The sequence below is a fragment of the Microcebus murinus genome, chromosome 7, assembly GCF_040939455.1.
Source record: "Microcebus murinus isolate Inina chromosome 7, M.murinus_Inina_mat1.0, whole genome shotgun sequence".
Taxonomy (NCBI): domain Eukaryota; kingdom Metazoa; phylum Chordata; class Mammalia; order Primates; family Cheirogaleidae; genus Microcebus; species Microcebus murinus.
In genome coordinates, this window is record NC_134110.1 from 98343975 (window position 1) to 98360492 (window position 16518).

General features: G+C 35.5%; 1 protein-coding gene across 2 annotated transcripts in view; it reads right to left on the minus strand.

The window, feature by feature from the left end:
- Positions 1-16518, minus strand: part of TCEA1 (transcription elongation factor A1) — a 49184-nt gene that overhangs the window by 12145 nt on the left and 20521 nt on the right. For both annotated transcript variants that reach the window (XM_076005299.1, XM_076005300.1), the window contains exons 3-7: positions 13494-13599; positions 7133-7220; positions 3190-3335; positions 2045-2101; positions 903-1057 (exon numbers count right to left, since the gene is read on the minus strand). In XM_076005299.1, coding sequence (XP_075861414.1) covers positions 903-1057; positions 2045-2101; positions 3190-3335; positions 7133-7220; positions 13494-13599 — 552 coding nt within the window. The remainder of the gene's footprint in view (positions 1-902; positions 1058-2044; positions 2102-3189; positions 3336-7132; positions 7221-13493; positions 13600-16518) is intronic.

Consider the following 16518-nt stretch of genomic DNA (forward strand, 5'->3'; position numbering starts at 1 on the left):
TGCTATTAAACAGCATCACATACAACAACAGAGAAATCTCTGGAAGAGTCAATTGATGCCGCAAACTTCACTGTTTTCTTATGTTAAGAAATTTCCACAGCCACCCCAACCTTCAGCAATCGCCATCCTCATCAGTTTGCAGCCCTCACCATCAAGGTAAGACCTCCTACCAGCAAAAAGATTACAACTCACTTAAGGCTCAAGTTAGCATTTTATAGCAACAGAATATTTTTAAATTAAGGTATGTATATTTTTTATATATAATACTATTACACACTTAATAGACTACAGTATAAACATAACTTTAACATGCATGAAGAAACCAAAATATTTGTGTAACTTGCTTAATTATAATATTCCCTATTCAGTATGAATCAAATCTGCAGTATTTCCAAGGTATGCCTGTACACAGAAAGCTAAACTCACTTTCTTGAATGCTAAATAGTGAGACTATTTAGAGCTATTATCTATGAACAGCTATGTCTATAAATAGCAAGCTATGAATTTGATTTTTTCCATCAATCCCTACATAAAATTAAGAAATAATTATCAATTTTATAGCATTTAACCACAAAAAAAGGTTAGCAGTTACAAAGTTTACTTGCAATTAGAGATTCAACTCTTAGATTCTACATCAATTCAAAAAAGTAAAACATTTTTGTTTTTAGACAATGATTTAATGATTACACACAAAAAGCATGGCGACAGCCACAGAAGGGGACAGAGTATTATTGGTGTAATGGAATCAATCACCTTAAGTGTATAATATATACATGAAAATATATCACTAACAGTGATTTATTATATATGCACTATTTATATAATCCTCTATGATTTAAACAGGTTTTATACTTGACATCATGGAATCACATCATAGAAACTTCATTTTCAGGTATACTCACCTCTGCTGTCATTCTTGCAAATAAGTCAGGAGGAATACTCCCACATAGTACATTTTTCCTTAAATTTGGATTCTTTGCATCTTTAAGATTTGATATCCTACTTCGTACTCTATTTTTGTATTTCATGTCTGTATTCCTTATTTCTTGATATATAGGTACCAGGCCGTTAAGGAAAAAAGGTAAAATTATAAAGGTAAGACTACTTTTTTTCTATTCTGCCAAACTAAGAATTTCTGAAATTTCTAAGCAGTTCACAAAACTGTTTCTAATTTAGAATAAGTTGAAAACAAAGCACAGATTGCTTGATATGCAGTTGGCAAATAATGACAGTACTTTTACGCTGTGCATGAGTAATGCTTTTTTCTTGTTTAATGTCAGCAGCATGCAAATCAATAAGGTTTCAAAGACTAACTCAGGTACTCAGCATAAGTAAGCCAATTTTTAAAAAAGAGCTTGAACTTATACAAGCTTTAACTTGCCCAAATCTGAATTCTACTAAGGATCCTAAAAGTCTCTATGGCCACATAGTTTCCTTTTAGCCTTTGAGAAGAGACCATTAGAGATGGCCCTGGGGAGTCACCTCTTTCCCCAGCTCAACAAGAAGCTAGTTTAGCAGGTTCTTCTCCCCAGAAGAGGCCATAACAGAGGCTGAGCCCTAGAGCAGCTCCCTTCCTAATGAGGCCATTTCCTCAACAGGACAGTTCCATGTCACACCATCCTCTATCCATATGGAGGACCCTTCTCCTGGAGCCCTTTCTGCAGTGCCCAGCATGAGCACACATCCCTCTGGGATAATGAATTCAGGGGTCTGTGTGTGCTCTGAGGTACCCCCAACTGAGAAATCTTCATATGTACATGTGTGTGTGTTTTCCATGCCCTTTTGCATAACTTACATTCAAATGCTACACCTCCAATCTGCAAGGTGGAAAAATAAAAAATGTCATCAACACTGTGTGCTTTACTTTTGAATAACAGCAAAAACAACACGAATGAAATGACATAGATGCCCTTCCCCTTTCTGAGCAAAACAATACAATCAAGATAGAAACTGAAGAATAAAATTCTGAATTCTATACCAGCAGAAAAAATTGCAATTAAGTTAGATTACTTAAAACAATTATGAATATACACACAAAGGATATCTTCCTCAATCTGAGATCCTAACTCTTCCTCATCAGCTCCAATAGCAATGTAGTCATCTAAAAACAGGCATAAAGAATTGTCAAGTTACTGTAATAATATTAAAAGAAAATTCAATACAGGGTAATTAAATTGCAATCCTATTTCTTAAACCCCATTTGCCTTACATAGCCTTTTAATTTCATTAGAAGCTGGTCTCTTCACTACCCACTCCATTCCTTTTCTGGGATTCACCTAATATCCACAGTGCTCCTGCAATGATGACTCCTTATCCCTCAGGAATGGGGAAGTAATTGATCTAGCAGGCAATTCCTCATTTCATAACTCCATAAATTCTCGTTGCTCCAGCAGAGAGTAGAGAAAGTTATAGAAAGAACTGTCTTGTCTCCTGTGACTCAGGCTTCAATGCAAAGAAACCATTCATTTCATCTGCCAATCACATATACGGACACACTTAGAAGACTCCTATACAAATATTCAAAAGGATAGAAGGAAATAAACAGAAACAAGGAAGAAAAAAGAAAAATATATATATAAAGAGACAGTAAGGAAATCAAAGAAGAAAGGGCAGAGTAAGGAGAAAAACAGTTCAAACTAGCTCTGGTTCAGAATAAGAGAACAGAAAAAAGATGAATTTACATAAAATGATAAATTGGCTATATAAGCCAATTTAAAGCCCAAATTTTACATGTTAAGACTGGATGCTTTCCAATTAAGTTTCCATATCAACACCACTTTTCTACTTCAAAATAGTAGAAAATGGAATTATGAGTACAAAACTTACATACTATTATATAACAATTCAGTATTGTTAACTCTCAATCTGGAGCAGAGTTAATTAGTTTGCAAATTAAATGTGGGGAAATAAGTGATTTATGAGAAAGAAATTTAAATTACTAAGAAATTAGGAGAAACATTCATATATTAGAAGGAATCTATTTCTTAGAATTACATAGTAATAAGCAGATGCCCCAGTGTTCCTGTCTTCCTTCAGGGACTTCTATTGACAACAACTTCTCCCTGAGCTAGGCAGCGGTAGACAGTTATCAACAGGATGACACTTACATAACAGCAATACAGAAGTGGAAATAGTAATGGTGGTGGTGATCAAAGCATCAAGAAATAAAACAATGTACCCTAAACTTACCTCCTGTTCGAAGAGCTGCAGCAAGCATCTCCCTACACTTTAACCTCACAGAATCAGAAGTGCTTGGTGCCCGAGGAAAAGATGAAACATAAGTATCTCGAGCATTTGTTTCATCCTTTCTGCTGCTTACGATGCCACTGGAACTACTAAAATACAATAATACACACACACACCCCAAAAATAAATCAGGAAAAACCCTCTTAAAGTAACGACATTATTGTCACTCCATAAAAATAAAATTATTTGCCGCAAATACATGAAATAGTATTTCAGTAAATCTTACATGAGAAAAAAAAAATTTGACTGCACACAAATTATTAAAAAGTTAAAAATTTTTAAATTTCATCAAGATGAGAGACAAGTTTCATGCCTTTTTTAACCAACTAAACATATAACTTTGACTCTTCTTTTAAACTTTAAACAGTATTTTTAATAGAGAAAATATATATGACAGCTCAATAAAATGAGCTTTTCGAAATAAGCAGGGATGAGGGGATGGGGCCAGAGAATGTGAAAGGTCTTGACCAAAACTAGAGGAAAAAAAATGTTTGAAAAACCTGTTCCAATTAGACAATAAGGTTAAAATGAGACAAACATCCTCTTCAGGACAAAAGTCATATGTACTGATGTCATGAAAATACAAAAAGGTCTCTTAATTTCTCCCAAGAAACATCAACTCATATATGGACATCAGGACAGTTTGATAATTTTCCAGTCAACCTAATCATTTCCATCATTTCTAATTAACTTCTTCTATTGAATTTTCACCAAAATATGTTCCTTCCAAAATACTCTTCTGACCAGTTTCAACGAAGTCTTATCACATTAAAGATATCTGCTCCAGGCCGGGCGCTGTGGCTCACGCCTGTAATCCTAGCTCTTGGGAGGCCGAGGCGGGAGGATTGCTCAAGGTCAGGAGTTCAAAACCAGCCTGAGCAAGAGCGAGACCCCGTCTCTACTATAAATAGAAAGAAATTAATTGACCAACTGATATATATATAAAAAATGAGCCGGGCATGGTGGCGCATGCCTGTAGTCCCAGCTACTCGGGAGGCTGAGGCAGAGGGATCACTCGAGCCCAGGAGTTTGAGGTTGCTGTGAGCTAGTCTGACGCCACGGCACTCACTCTAGCCTGGACAACAAAGTGAGACTCTGTCTCAAAAAAAAAAAAAAAAAAAAAAAGATATCTGCTCTGGCCGGGCGCGGTGGCTCACGCCTGTAATCCTAGCACTCTGGGAGGCCGAGGCGGGCGGATTGCTCAAGGTCAGAAGTTCGAAACCACCCTGAGCAAGAGCGAGACCCCGTCTCTACTATAAATAGAAAGAAATTAATGGGCCAACTAATATATATAAAAAAAATTAGCCGGGCATGGTGGCGCATGCCTGTAGTCCCAGCTACCAGGGAGGCTGAGGCAGAAGGATTGCTCGAGCCCAGGAGTTTGAGGTTGCTGTGAGCTAGGCTGACGCCACGGCACTCACTCTAGCCTGGGCAACAAAGCGAGACTCTGTCTCAAAAAAAAAAAAAAAAAACACCAACCTGAGCAAGAGCGAGACCGCGTCTCTACTATAAAATAGAAAGAAATTAATTGGCCAACTAATATATATACAAAAAAATTAGCCGGGCATGGTGGCACATGCCTGTAGTCCCAGCTACTCGGGAGGCTGAGGCAGAAGGATCGCTTGAGCCCAGGAGTTTGAGGTTGCTGTGAGCTAGGCTGACGCCATGGCACTCACTCTAGCCTGGGCAACAAAGTGAGACTCTGTCTCAAAAAAAAAAAAAAAACAAAACACAAATCTGGGCCGGGTGTGGTGGCTCACGCCTGTAATCCTAGCACTCTAGGAGGCCGAGGCGGGTGGATTGCTCGAGGTCAGGAGTCCGAAACCAGCCTGAGCAAGAGAGAGACCCCTTCTCTACTATAAATAGAAAGAAATTAATGGGCCAACTAATATATATAGAAAAAATTAGCCGGGCACGGTGGTGCATGCCTGTAGTCCCAGCTATGTGGGAGGCTGAGGCAGCAGGATTGCTTGAGCCCAGGAGTTTGAGGTTGCTGTGAGCTAGGCTGACGCCACGGCACTCACTCTAGCCTGAGCAACAAAGCAAGACTCTGTCTCAAAAAAAAAACAACAAATCTGTCTATACTCTTAAATTTTCAAGGCACTAAACTGGTGACTCCAGCCAGACATGGGGGCATGTGCCTATTATCTCAGTGACTCATGAGGCTGAGGTGGGACAATAGCTTGAGCCCAAGGTTTGAAATCAGCCTGAGCAACACAGCAAGACACCATCTCTTCAATCTCTTAAAAAAAAAAAAAAAGCAACTCTGAATGTAATGCAACTGAAAGCATGTAAACAATTCATAAATTATGGCCTGTACTCTTCAAAAATATCAAGGTCATGAAAGACAAACTGAGAAACTACTCCAAATTAAAGGAAACTATACAGATATGATAACTAAACGTAATATGTGATCCTAGATATTTTGGAAAAATCTTTTTCCTTTGCAATAAAGGACATTATCAGGACAACTGCTAAAATATGGATAACATCTATAGATTTTAAAAAGTATTGTAACAATGTTAATTTCCTAATATTAATAGCCATACTGTGGTTATATATAAGAAAATGTCCTTGTTCCTAGAATATACACATTGTTGTACTTAGGTATATAAGGGGCATTATGTCTGTAAATCACTTTATTTGGTTCAAAATAAAATTAGTTCATGTATGTATATATACAAACATGTAAACATATATAAAAATATAAATGGGACGATTAAGTAAAGGGCTTATGGGACTTCTTGGTACTGTTCTTCCAGTTTCTAAAAGTCTTAAATTTTCTCAAAATAAAGAGTTAGAAAAAACTGCATAAATTTTATTAACAACTGCAGTTTACCTTTGACTTACCTCTTTTAGTATCAAGCATAGTTACTACCAATACATAAAACAGCAGCATATGGGATATTACTAAGTGTTAATAAAAAACGAGGAATACATGATCAATTTGGGGAAAATATTGAAAAATAAAGTTAAAATAGGTTTAGCCCTAATGTCCTAAATACCTCTAAGTCTCCAAGTGGGGTTACACAGTAATAAAAAGTTCAGGGGCAGAGCAGAGTTTAGAAGCTGTTGCTCTAAAGCAGGGGTTCTAAAACTTAAGTGTATCAGAATCACCTGAAAAGCTTGTTAAAAAATAGATTTCTGGGCCCCACCACCAAAATTCCTGATTCAATAATTACAGGGTAAGGTCTCTAAGAATCTGTATTTTTAACACGTTGTCAGGTTCCCTGTTCTTCCAAGGACTATACACTTTGAGAAACATTGTTCTAAATCAGTGTCAACTGTTAAACCATAAGCTTCCCAACAAAAGAGGAATTGTTCATATTTAATCCATTACACATATCCTATTATGGTGTCATGTTGGATACTGCACAGTTCATAATATGTGAAAGGAAATAATAAATGCGAAGACCTCATAGGCACTGAGGAGCAATTTGAACCCTTCTTTACTAAATGCTACATTTTAAGTTCTTATGACAAATAGCTAAATTTGGAAGGGGGGAAAAACCCACAAAAATGAGAATGAGAAACAGGGCCAAAATAAATCTAAAAGAAATGTGACAAAATGAAGAAGTAACCATTTGAATCCCTAATCAGTACCTCTATTATCAATTCTATCAGTGCCTATCTCAGCAATCTCTTTCAATTAAACTTGTTAGGTACAACGTAAATTATTTGTTTATGCAGTGTCTTCTACCTCTCTTTAAAATTTTCAGGAAATCTTGTTTAAAAAAACCTTAGAATATTTGGCTATATTCATTTACTAGTTCCATTTGAATAGAAAACAGGAGTGCAGATATGGGATCATAAGATCATAAAGGAAGTGATGGAGGAAGTAAATCTATGGCTTTCAACATAAATAAATTTCCACAAAGTGAAATACCTTTCTTCTCTTGCTTCAGGGCTATTCTGTGATGTAATTGAAGATTCTTTTTTCTTTTCTTCAGGGTCTTTGTCAGATGATGGCCCATCTAAAAATTTATGAAATCACTAAGTTGTTAGCATTTTTTAAAAATAAAAACTACAAAAATACTGCATGGTGAGAGGCTATTTATGCAATGCCCCCCGAAAAAGAACTAAAATCTAAATGAGTTTACATAAGCTATTCTATTCATATATACATATATACTTTAGTATTTTTCACAATGCATGTTCAGTCAACACTCTCAAATAAATTCTCTCATTTGATGGGAGTTATAAATTCATTTGCTAATGAGAATCTTTTAGGGAAGTATACAGAAAAAGAGAAGAAAAGAATATGGAAATATCAACACTGTCACTTTAAAAATGAAAGCACATTAGCCTGGTGTGGTGGCACGCCTGCAGTCTCAGCTACTCCCTGCAGTCTTAGCTACTCCGTAACTTGGGAGGCTGAAGGAGGAGAGGATTGCTTCAGCCCAGGAGTTTGAGGCTACAGTGAGTGAGCTATAATCCCATGCCCCTGCACCAAAGCATAAATAGCAATATTTTTAAAATAATTTTTCATGAAGCCAAAAATTTAAGGTAGTACCCAAAATATAAATATTTCCATAAAAGTACACAAAGAACAATTCCATAGAAAATACTTCAAGATTAGTAAGACCTACCCAGCACCTCTCTCTCTTAAATGATCTGTAAAGTATAATAATACAGAGTGTACAAGCTTTAAGACTTAAGGAGGTAAGCAATTAGATATTGTAAAATAATGTCCACAAAATAGGATGAGTCAATGCACTATTTTAGTACTGGCATGAAACATTCATGTTTAAATCAATCAAAACCGCCTTGAAGCTAGGTTCATAAAATGTCTGAGTCTACTGCATAAAAAGTACACTACTTATCTACATTTTGCTTCCTACCTAAGTAATAATGGCTACATAAACAATTCTTTCAATTATTCATATCTCTCTGTATAGAACACAGAACAACATATATTCAACTGGATATAGGATCACCAAGGGAGCTTTTAAACATATCCTCATGTCAAACTCCAATCCAGATCCATTCAATCCAAATCTCTGGTAATGAGGCACAAGCATCATAATATTTTTAAAGTTCCCCAAACAACTCTAATATGCCATCTGGATAAGAATCACTGATAATGGTGCAAACCACAACTGTAGAACTTATCTTGTAAAGCTGAGGTCTATCAAACCTAAAATACAATTCAAGACCTCTATGGTATAGCATGAGTATATGCTTTAGTTTTCACACACTAATTTTCTTGCTCCCTTTTATTCTCTATAATTCACCTTTACGGCCTCAAAACCTAAAGATGCTATATAGTTATTGTGAGGTAGAAAACAAAGATGAATAATGACATATGGCAAGGACTAAGAAATAGTCCAAAAGTAATAGGGTAGAAAGCATTTAAAAGGGAAAGGTGATATAACAATGAAATATGATCTACCAAGGATCCAATGCTGCTAAAGAGGCATTAAACTGATCTCACACACTGCTCTGGCACAGTGGGTAAGTGTAATCTTTTTGGAAAGCAGAGCAGTAAGAGGCACCACATCCTTAAAAACATTCCTACTGGGGGATGGTCATGATGGAGACTCAGACTTTTGGGGGGAGGGGGGGAAATGGGCATTTATTGAAACCTTAAAATCTGTACCCCTATAATATGCCAAAATAAAAAAAAAATTAAAAAATAAAAAAAAAACATTCCTACCTACTATTTGATACAGAGCTGTGGATAATACAGCACAGCCAGCAGGGAAGGAAGTGCTCCAGCTCTGGACTCTGATTCCACAATCAGATCCCAGCTTGGCTATTCACTACTGATCCAACTGTATGCAAGCAAAGATACTTAACCACTCTGACCCTCAGATTCCTCAACACAAAATGGGGATTATAACAGCACCTACCACACCAGATTATTGTGAAGATTAAGTGCATTAACACAGGTCAATGCTTCACGTATCTTATGTATTCAAAAATGTGCTACCTCGTTGCAGTAGTAGTAATCTTTGAGAAATCTAGCTAACAATCTAAAGAAAAATTTTAGGCAGACAAATATTGGATATTAAACAGCCGTAAAGTTAAAAACAACAATAACAAATCTAACAATATGCAAGTGATTCACTAAAATATGGTACAGTCACTGAATGGATTATTTTGAAGCTAATAAAAATGAGAGTTATGATGAAAAATACAAAATATTTCATCAAAAAAGATAATATAAATAAGTATACATACAGCATAAGTAAAATTGTAGTTGAAGCAGAATCTATGCATTGTTGAAAAAAGAAATGCAATAAGATATTAGCTGATGGTTGTATTCAGAAATAGACCTAAGGATGATTTCCCAACTCCCCAAATTTTATTTAATGAACATACAGATCTTTTAACAAAGTTTTAAAAGGAGAACTTAAACTGAAATTAGGTACCTTGGATAAGTATAAAGGAGTAAAATTCTTTAAATTTAAGATTAAATGAGCATAACTTCAATGTCTACTCTTTTCTACCACAAAACGTAAACCATCTTTCTAGAAAAAAAAAATTAATGGTTTTCAATCAACTTTCAATGACTAATTTAATTACTTTAGGATATGGAATTAGGTTTAAAATTTAAATGAACTATAAACCTTGAGTCACCATTTATCTTTAAAGATAAGACTTTTAAAGAAATTTTTACTCTGAAACAATTTCAAACTTGCACAAATATAATACAAAAAATACAAAGAACTGCCATATATGTTTTACTCAGATTCACCAATTATTAACAATTTGGCACATTTTCTTTCTCATTCATTCCTTCATTCTCTTATATAGACATGCATGTATACACACACATACATGCATGCATAGACATATTTCTTTTGAACCATCTGAAAAAAGTAGCAGACACTATGCTCTTTTATCCCTAAATGCTTCACTGTGGGCTTCCTAAAAATAAAGATATTAATTTATATAACCACAGCAAATAATGATTAAATTCAACAATGTATAATATTATTAATTAATCTGCAGACCTTATAAAATTTTGCCAATTGTCCCAATAATGATCTTTTTTTTTTTTTTTTTTTTTGAGACAGAGTCTTGCTTTGTTGCCCAGGTTAGAGTGAGTGCTGTGGCGTCAGCCTAGCTCACAGCAACCTCAATCTTCTGGGCTCAAGCAACCCTGCTGCCTCAGCCTCCCAAGTAGCTGGGACTACAGGCATGCGCCACCATGCCCGGCTCATTTTTTCTCTATATATTAGTTGGCCCATTAATTTCTTTCTATTTATAGTAGAGAAGGGGTCTCGCTCTTGCTCAGGCTGGCTTCGAACTCCTGACCTCAAGCAATCCGCCCACCTTGGCCTCCTAGACTACTAGGATTACAGGCGTGAGCCACCGCACCAGGCCAATAATGATCTTTTTATATTTTTTCTTGTCCAGAATGCAATATAGGATGATGTATTATTATATTTTGTTTTCTTAAGACTAGACTTAAAAATTCTATAGCTGTTCAACTTTTAGTTCCTAGCTTCCATCTCTTTTAAGTAATGGGTTTTTTGTTGTTGTTACTATTGTCTTTGAAATTTTAAAAGGTTCACTTTTCCAGTTTTCCCTTCCATATAAGGTACTAGCTGTTTAAAGAAATGGCTGATTCCACGGCTAGGGCAGAGAAAATAGATGAACCCAATACATCTCGTGGTGCTAGAATATAAGAAAATGGTCAAAAAGCTGAAACAGATTTGTCAAAAGGACACGGGAGCCAGTTTGAAGGGGTGCCCACTGGCCAAATCTCAAACAATGAAAATATCAAAATAAATCTGAATAGTAATGGATTACAATCCATCATATAGACTAGAAATCCACAAGTCCACACTAATAATAGATAAATGAGGCCGGATGCGGTGGCTCACGCCTGTAATCCTAGCACTCTGGGAGGCCAAGGCGGGTGGATTGCTCGAGGTCAGGAGTTCAAAACCACCCTGAGCAAGAGCGAGACCCTGTCTCTACTATAAATAGAAAGAAATTAATTGGCCAACTAATATATATATCAAAAAAATTAGCCGGGCACGGTGGTGCATGCCTGTAGTCCCAGCTACTGGGAATGCTAAGGCAGTAGGATCGCTTGAGCCCAGCAGTTTGAGGTTGCTGTGAGCTAGGCTGACGCCACGGCACTCACTCTAGCCTGGGCAACAAAGTGAGACTCTGTCTCAAAAATAAATAAATAAAAAAAAAAAAAGATAAATAGCTGGGAGTAAATGGAGGGCTCCTTGTTATAGAATGATAATGTGTAAACATTAAAGTGGAAGAGTCAGAAAATCACAATTTTACAACCATCATTGTAATCACTGGGTAAGAATCAATGGATACTAAATTGGGAGAGGAGAGAGATCTGATAAGGCCGAAGACAGTTTCAGGGTCTTCAAGCGTCTCCCACAGAATGGCAATTAGTTACAGGAGAAAAACTAATAAACTATACAGCGTATACACTTATACTGGATTCTCAAAATTACCATCATCAATGCCTCTGGATATAATATCTTAAAAAGCATGCTTATGTAGTATTCCAACTGTAGATGTACAACTTGAATTAACCATGAAAAAACAGCAAATCAACCTCAAATAAGGAACATGCTATTAAAAATAACAGGGAAGCCAGGCGCAGTGCCTCACATCTGTAATTCCAGCACTTTGGGAGGCTGAGGCAGGAGGATTGCATGAGCCCAGGAATTCAAAGCCAGCCTAGGCAAAATAGCAAGATCTCCATCTCTAAAAACAAAACAAAACAAACAATAACAACAAAAAACCCAGAGAGTGAATAAACTTGCTTCAAGTATATAACTTAAAAATTTGAAGTTTTGATTTCAATACATTTCCCAGCTTAGTTTTAAACCAAAATCCAATTCTACTTTGTATTCATTATACCTAGTCATTTTCTGTATGTTGTATAACATCCAAGTTCTATTTCCTGAGACCGAAAAATATGCTAACTTTTGATTTTTAAGCCCATTATCAATTTGATAAAAATTTGATTTGCATGCAAGTCAATATTTTTAAAACACCACATTAGTGTTTACGTGAATCTATATATATGATAAAATTGCTTAGAACCATACATTCTCACAAATATAAACTAGTACATGTAAAAACTGTTGAAATCTGTATAAAGTCTATAGATTGCACCAATGTCAATATCCTGGTTGGGACAGTATATACTGCAAGTTATGTAATTTTACCATTGGAGGAAGCTGGATGAAGGCTTCCATGAGACTTTTCTGCACTGTTGTTTATCAACAAAAAACTAACAGCCCCAAAATAAGATTTAGAAGAAGGGAATTCATATCTGTTGGGCTAAGACCCTATGGACAAGGACAGAGTAAATTTCCTGGAGAGGCAATAACTAATAGAGAAAGATCACAGGTCAAATAAAAACAAGAAACGAAATCATAAAGCCAAATAAACAGGTGGGTATTAAAATGAGAAAGGACATTCATTTCTGCCATAGAGAAAAACAAACAGAAATGGCACTTGTATTTTTCAAAATGTCAATGTCATAAAAGACAAAGAAAGGCTTAAGAACTATTCCAGATTAGGAAACTAGAGGTGAACTGGATCTTATTCTAGAGGAGAAAAAATTTAAAAAGCTATAAAGGACATTATTGGGATAACTGACAAAACTGGAACATGGATTACCGATTAAAGTATAATACTATGCCAATGTTAAATTTCCTATACTACGGTTCCATAAGAAAATAAACTTCTTCTAATGAAAAAACAGTTAAGTATTAAAGGGTAAAAGAGCATTATATATTCAACTTATTTTCAAATGGTTCAGAAAAAACAATTTGTGTCTATTTATGTATACATATAAAGAGAGAGAAGGAGAGAGAATAGGATAAAACAAATATGGCAAATATTAAAAATTGATGATCTGGATAAAGGATCTTTTTATTATTCTTTTTATTCTTTGTTGTTGTATTCTTTGTTGCTTTTATTCTTATTGTTCTTTTTGTTATTCTTGCAAGTTTTCTGGAAGTTAAAAAATTATTTCAATTATTTCAAAAATTATGTACATTTCCCCTGGGAGGAAATTCTTCTTACTTAAAGAAGTTTATCCAGTTGTTAAGTGTCAAAAGTTAAGAAAGCTAAATCTGAATAGCCTAAAAGGCAAAACCCTAAAGAAGGTCAAACTGATCCCCTTCCCCTTTATTATGAGGCACTGATTCCAATACATCTAGATTCATAGAAAAAAAAAAAAATGCAACCACCAACTATTTGAATAAACCAGAACATCATAAATATATGTAAGAGAAAATCAATTATACCTAATAACTTTTTCCAGGATTTGATGAGAGACTTCGCTAAAGATGTAACTTCTTCATCTGTACTCTGCTTACGAATAGCATTAACTGACATTCCAATTCTTGTGGACTACAAGGCAACAAAAACAATTATATACACCAATCTTATTTTAAACAACTTAGTATGTCACCCACATTTTCCCCTTTCCAAGATTCCTATTTCCATTTTAGAATTTAAAAACTTCAATTATTTGAATTTTTGTAATAGCAAACTATATTCTTAAAATACATACATCTTCAGATCAAGCATCTTCATCACTGAGATCTACAAGCACACAATTTGCTACTGTAATAAGGCTGGTTAACTCGAGAAATGAAATCAGTCTTTCTACAAGGGAGAAGTGAGGATAAAATATAAAATGTTGCATTTGTGTATATAAAAGGCAGGCTGAAGCAATCATGGCTAATTTTAATATATATATATATACTTCTTGGTTTCTATACATTCTTCTATATACACTACACAAAGCACCAGCCACGACTGATATCCAAACAAAAACTACACTTACAGGGGTTTAGAAGTCTTTTGGGGGGCCAGTAATCAGCATATAACAACAGATATTAAAATGGACATCAAAGAATATAGATAAAATTCAACATGTGATAATACTACGTGCCCAGGATTATGCTCGGAGCATCCATTAATCTTCCTAACAACCTTTGAAGTTGACATCATTATCACTATTTTTAAAGATGAAGAGATTGGAAGTACCAATAAATAACTTGCCCAGCATTCCACCATTACCAATTGGCAAAGCTGGGAATTTAATCCAGATCTGTCCATCTCCAAAGGCCATGTTCTTTCCGACACATCAATGGCTTTCTAATTGTGCTCAAAGAACACAAAAGCTATGACAGTCCAATTATAGGTGGTAAATAAAAAATGGTAAATTATTTAGTAAATTCAGGTTGTTAGTAGATAATCTTTCAAAACATATCGTCTATGGAAGAAAAAAATAATAAAAGGAATTCTTAGTGGTGAAAAAAAAAAAAAGAAGAGAACCCCCGTTATAAGCCTTATGGCAGAAAAATAAAGGGTACTTAAGAATTCCTTCTAAATTACTCAACCCTCTCCCTCTCAACAAAAAGACAGATTCTGGACATAAGTTTTGTTCAAGAATTTGGAATAAGTGCTTGGCTAGGGTATCCTATGTTACATCTCTTAGAAAGCTGAGCAAAGCAGATAAGGTTCAACAGCAGAAAGAAGAAAGATAAAAGGGACCCCACAATGCTAATGCCCCAAAGTCATTTGGGGTTAACAAGTCATTTACAAAAAAGCCTATTTTTTGAATGAGTGGAGGAAATGAGTTACTAATGTAGTTCTGAAGCTTAATCACAGGGGGAAAAATGGTGTTTTGTTTTTGTTTTGTTTTGTTTTTGAGACAGAGTCTCACTTTGTTGCCCAGGCTAGAGTGAGTGCCATGGTGTCAGCCTAGCTCACAGCAACCTCAATCTCCTGGGCTCAAGCAATCCTACTGCCTCAGCCTCCCGAGTAGCTGGGGCTACAGGCATGCGCCACCATTCCCGGGTAATTTTTTGTATATATATTTTTAGTTGGTCAATTAATTTCTTTCTATTTTTAGTAGAGATGGGGTCTCGCTCAGGCTGGTTTCGAACTCCTGACCTCGAGCAATCCTCCCACGTCAGCCTCTCAGAGTGCTAGGATTACAGGCATGAGCCACCACGCCTGGCCAAAAAAAAATGGTGTTTTAATAAGGATTTGCAGGTAAGCGAAAGTCTAAAGAGAAGATGAATAAATTGTTTGCTGCTGGGTGACTACTTTTAAATGACCAAAGGATATTTTGATTACTAAAAAGTCAATGATTGTTCCACTTAGCAACTAACAAAATCCATACTGAGAATACAGTTATCTATAATAAACATGCTAAGGAAGAGATTGTCTAGTCAAAATAAGAAATGAAGCTCCCAAGGTAAAATGAAAAACAAAAATCTGAGGTTTTTCTTTTCCCCTTAGGGGGCATTATGGGAAAAATGGAGAAAAGTAGACAGAAGAAATGATTATGAAGCTATTTCCTTGGATAACCAAGTTGGAATTTGCCTCTAAGAATTCAGTAGGGATTTTTCCGAAATCTGGTATGCTAAGATTTACAAGATGTAATTGTTGGGCTATAAAAAAGTGTTTTGTGCTTAAATTACGTTAGGAATTGTGGTGTTAAACAGCTTTTTAGACTACAGGACTAATGAAAAGTTTTCAAAACAAAGTACATATTACAAAACTCCAGCAGAGAAAATATGTGCCTTTGTCCATGGTTTCTACCATACACCAGGTATACAGTAAAAAAGACATTACCTTGGAAAGGTGGAGAGTGCATTAAGCAGACTTAGGGAGTCAGCTGCACACAGACAGTAAAGCAGAAAGGAATGAGTACTGAAATCAAGAGATACTGTTAACATCACAGGAAACAAGCAGATTACTGTACTCCAGAAGAAAAATCTCCTTCGTGATCACTCATGAGTTTTTGCCAAGATGATCTGAACGTAGCCAATGAATCTTAAGGTAAAAAACATATAGCTACTATAAAACATGTAAAAAATATAAAAACAGAGATGTACCTAAAACAACATATAAGAAGAAACACAGCTACTATAAAACATTGTTCAAAGAAATTAAAGATGACCTAAATAAATAACAAAAAAAATCCCATATTCACAGGTTTGGAAGACTTAAATGTTAAGACAACAATACTAATCAGGTCAAACTAGAGGTTCAATACAATCTCTACCAGAATCTGATCTGTCTTTTGTGCAAAAATTGACAAAGCTTATCATGAAGTACATGTGGAAAGGTAAGACACTCAAAATAGCCAAAGAACAAAGTTGGAGCACTCACAATTCCTAATTTCAAAATGTACTACCAAAGATGGAGTAATCAAGACAGTGTGGTACTAGAAAAAGGACAGACATGTAGATCAATGGAATAGATTTAAGACAATAGAAATAGACCCCTACATTTTTCATCAGTTGATTT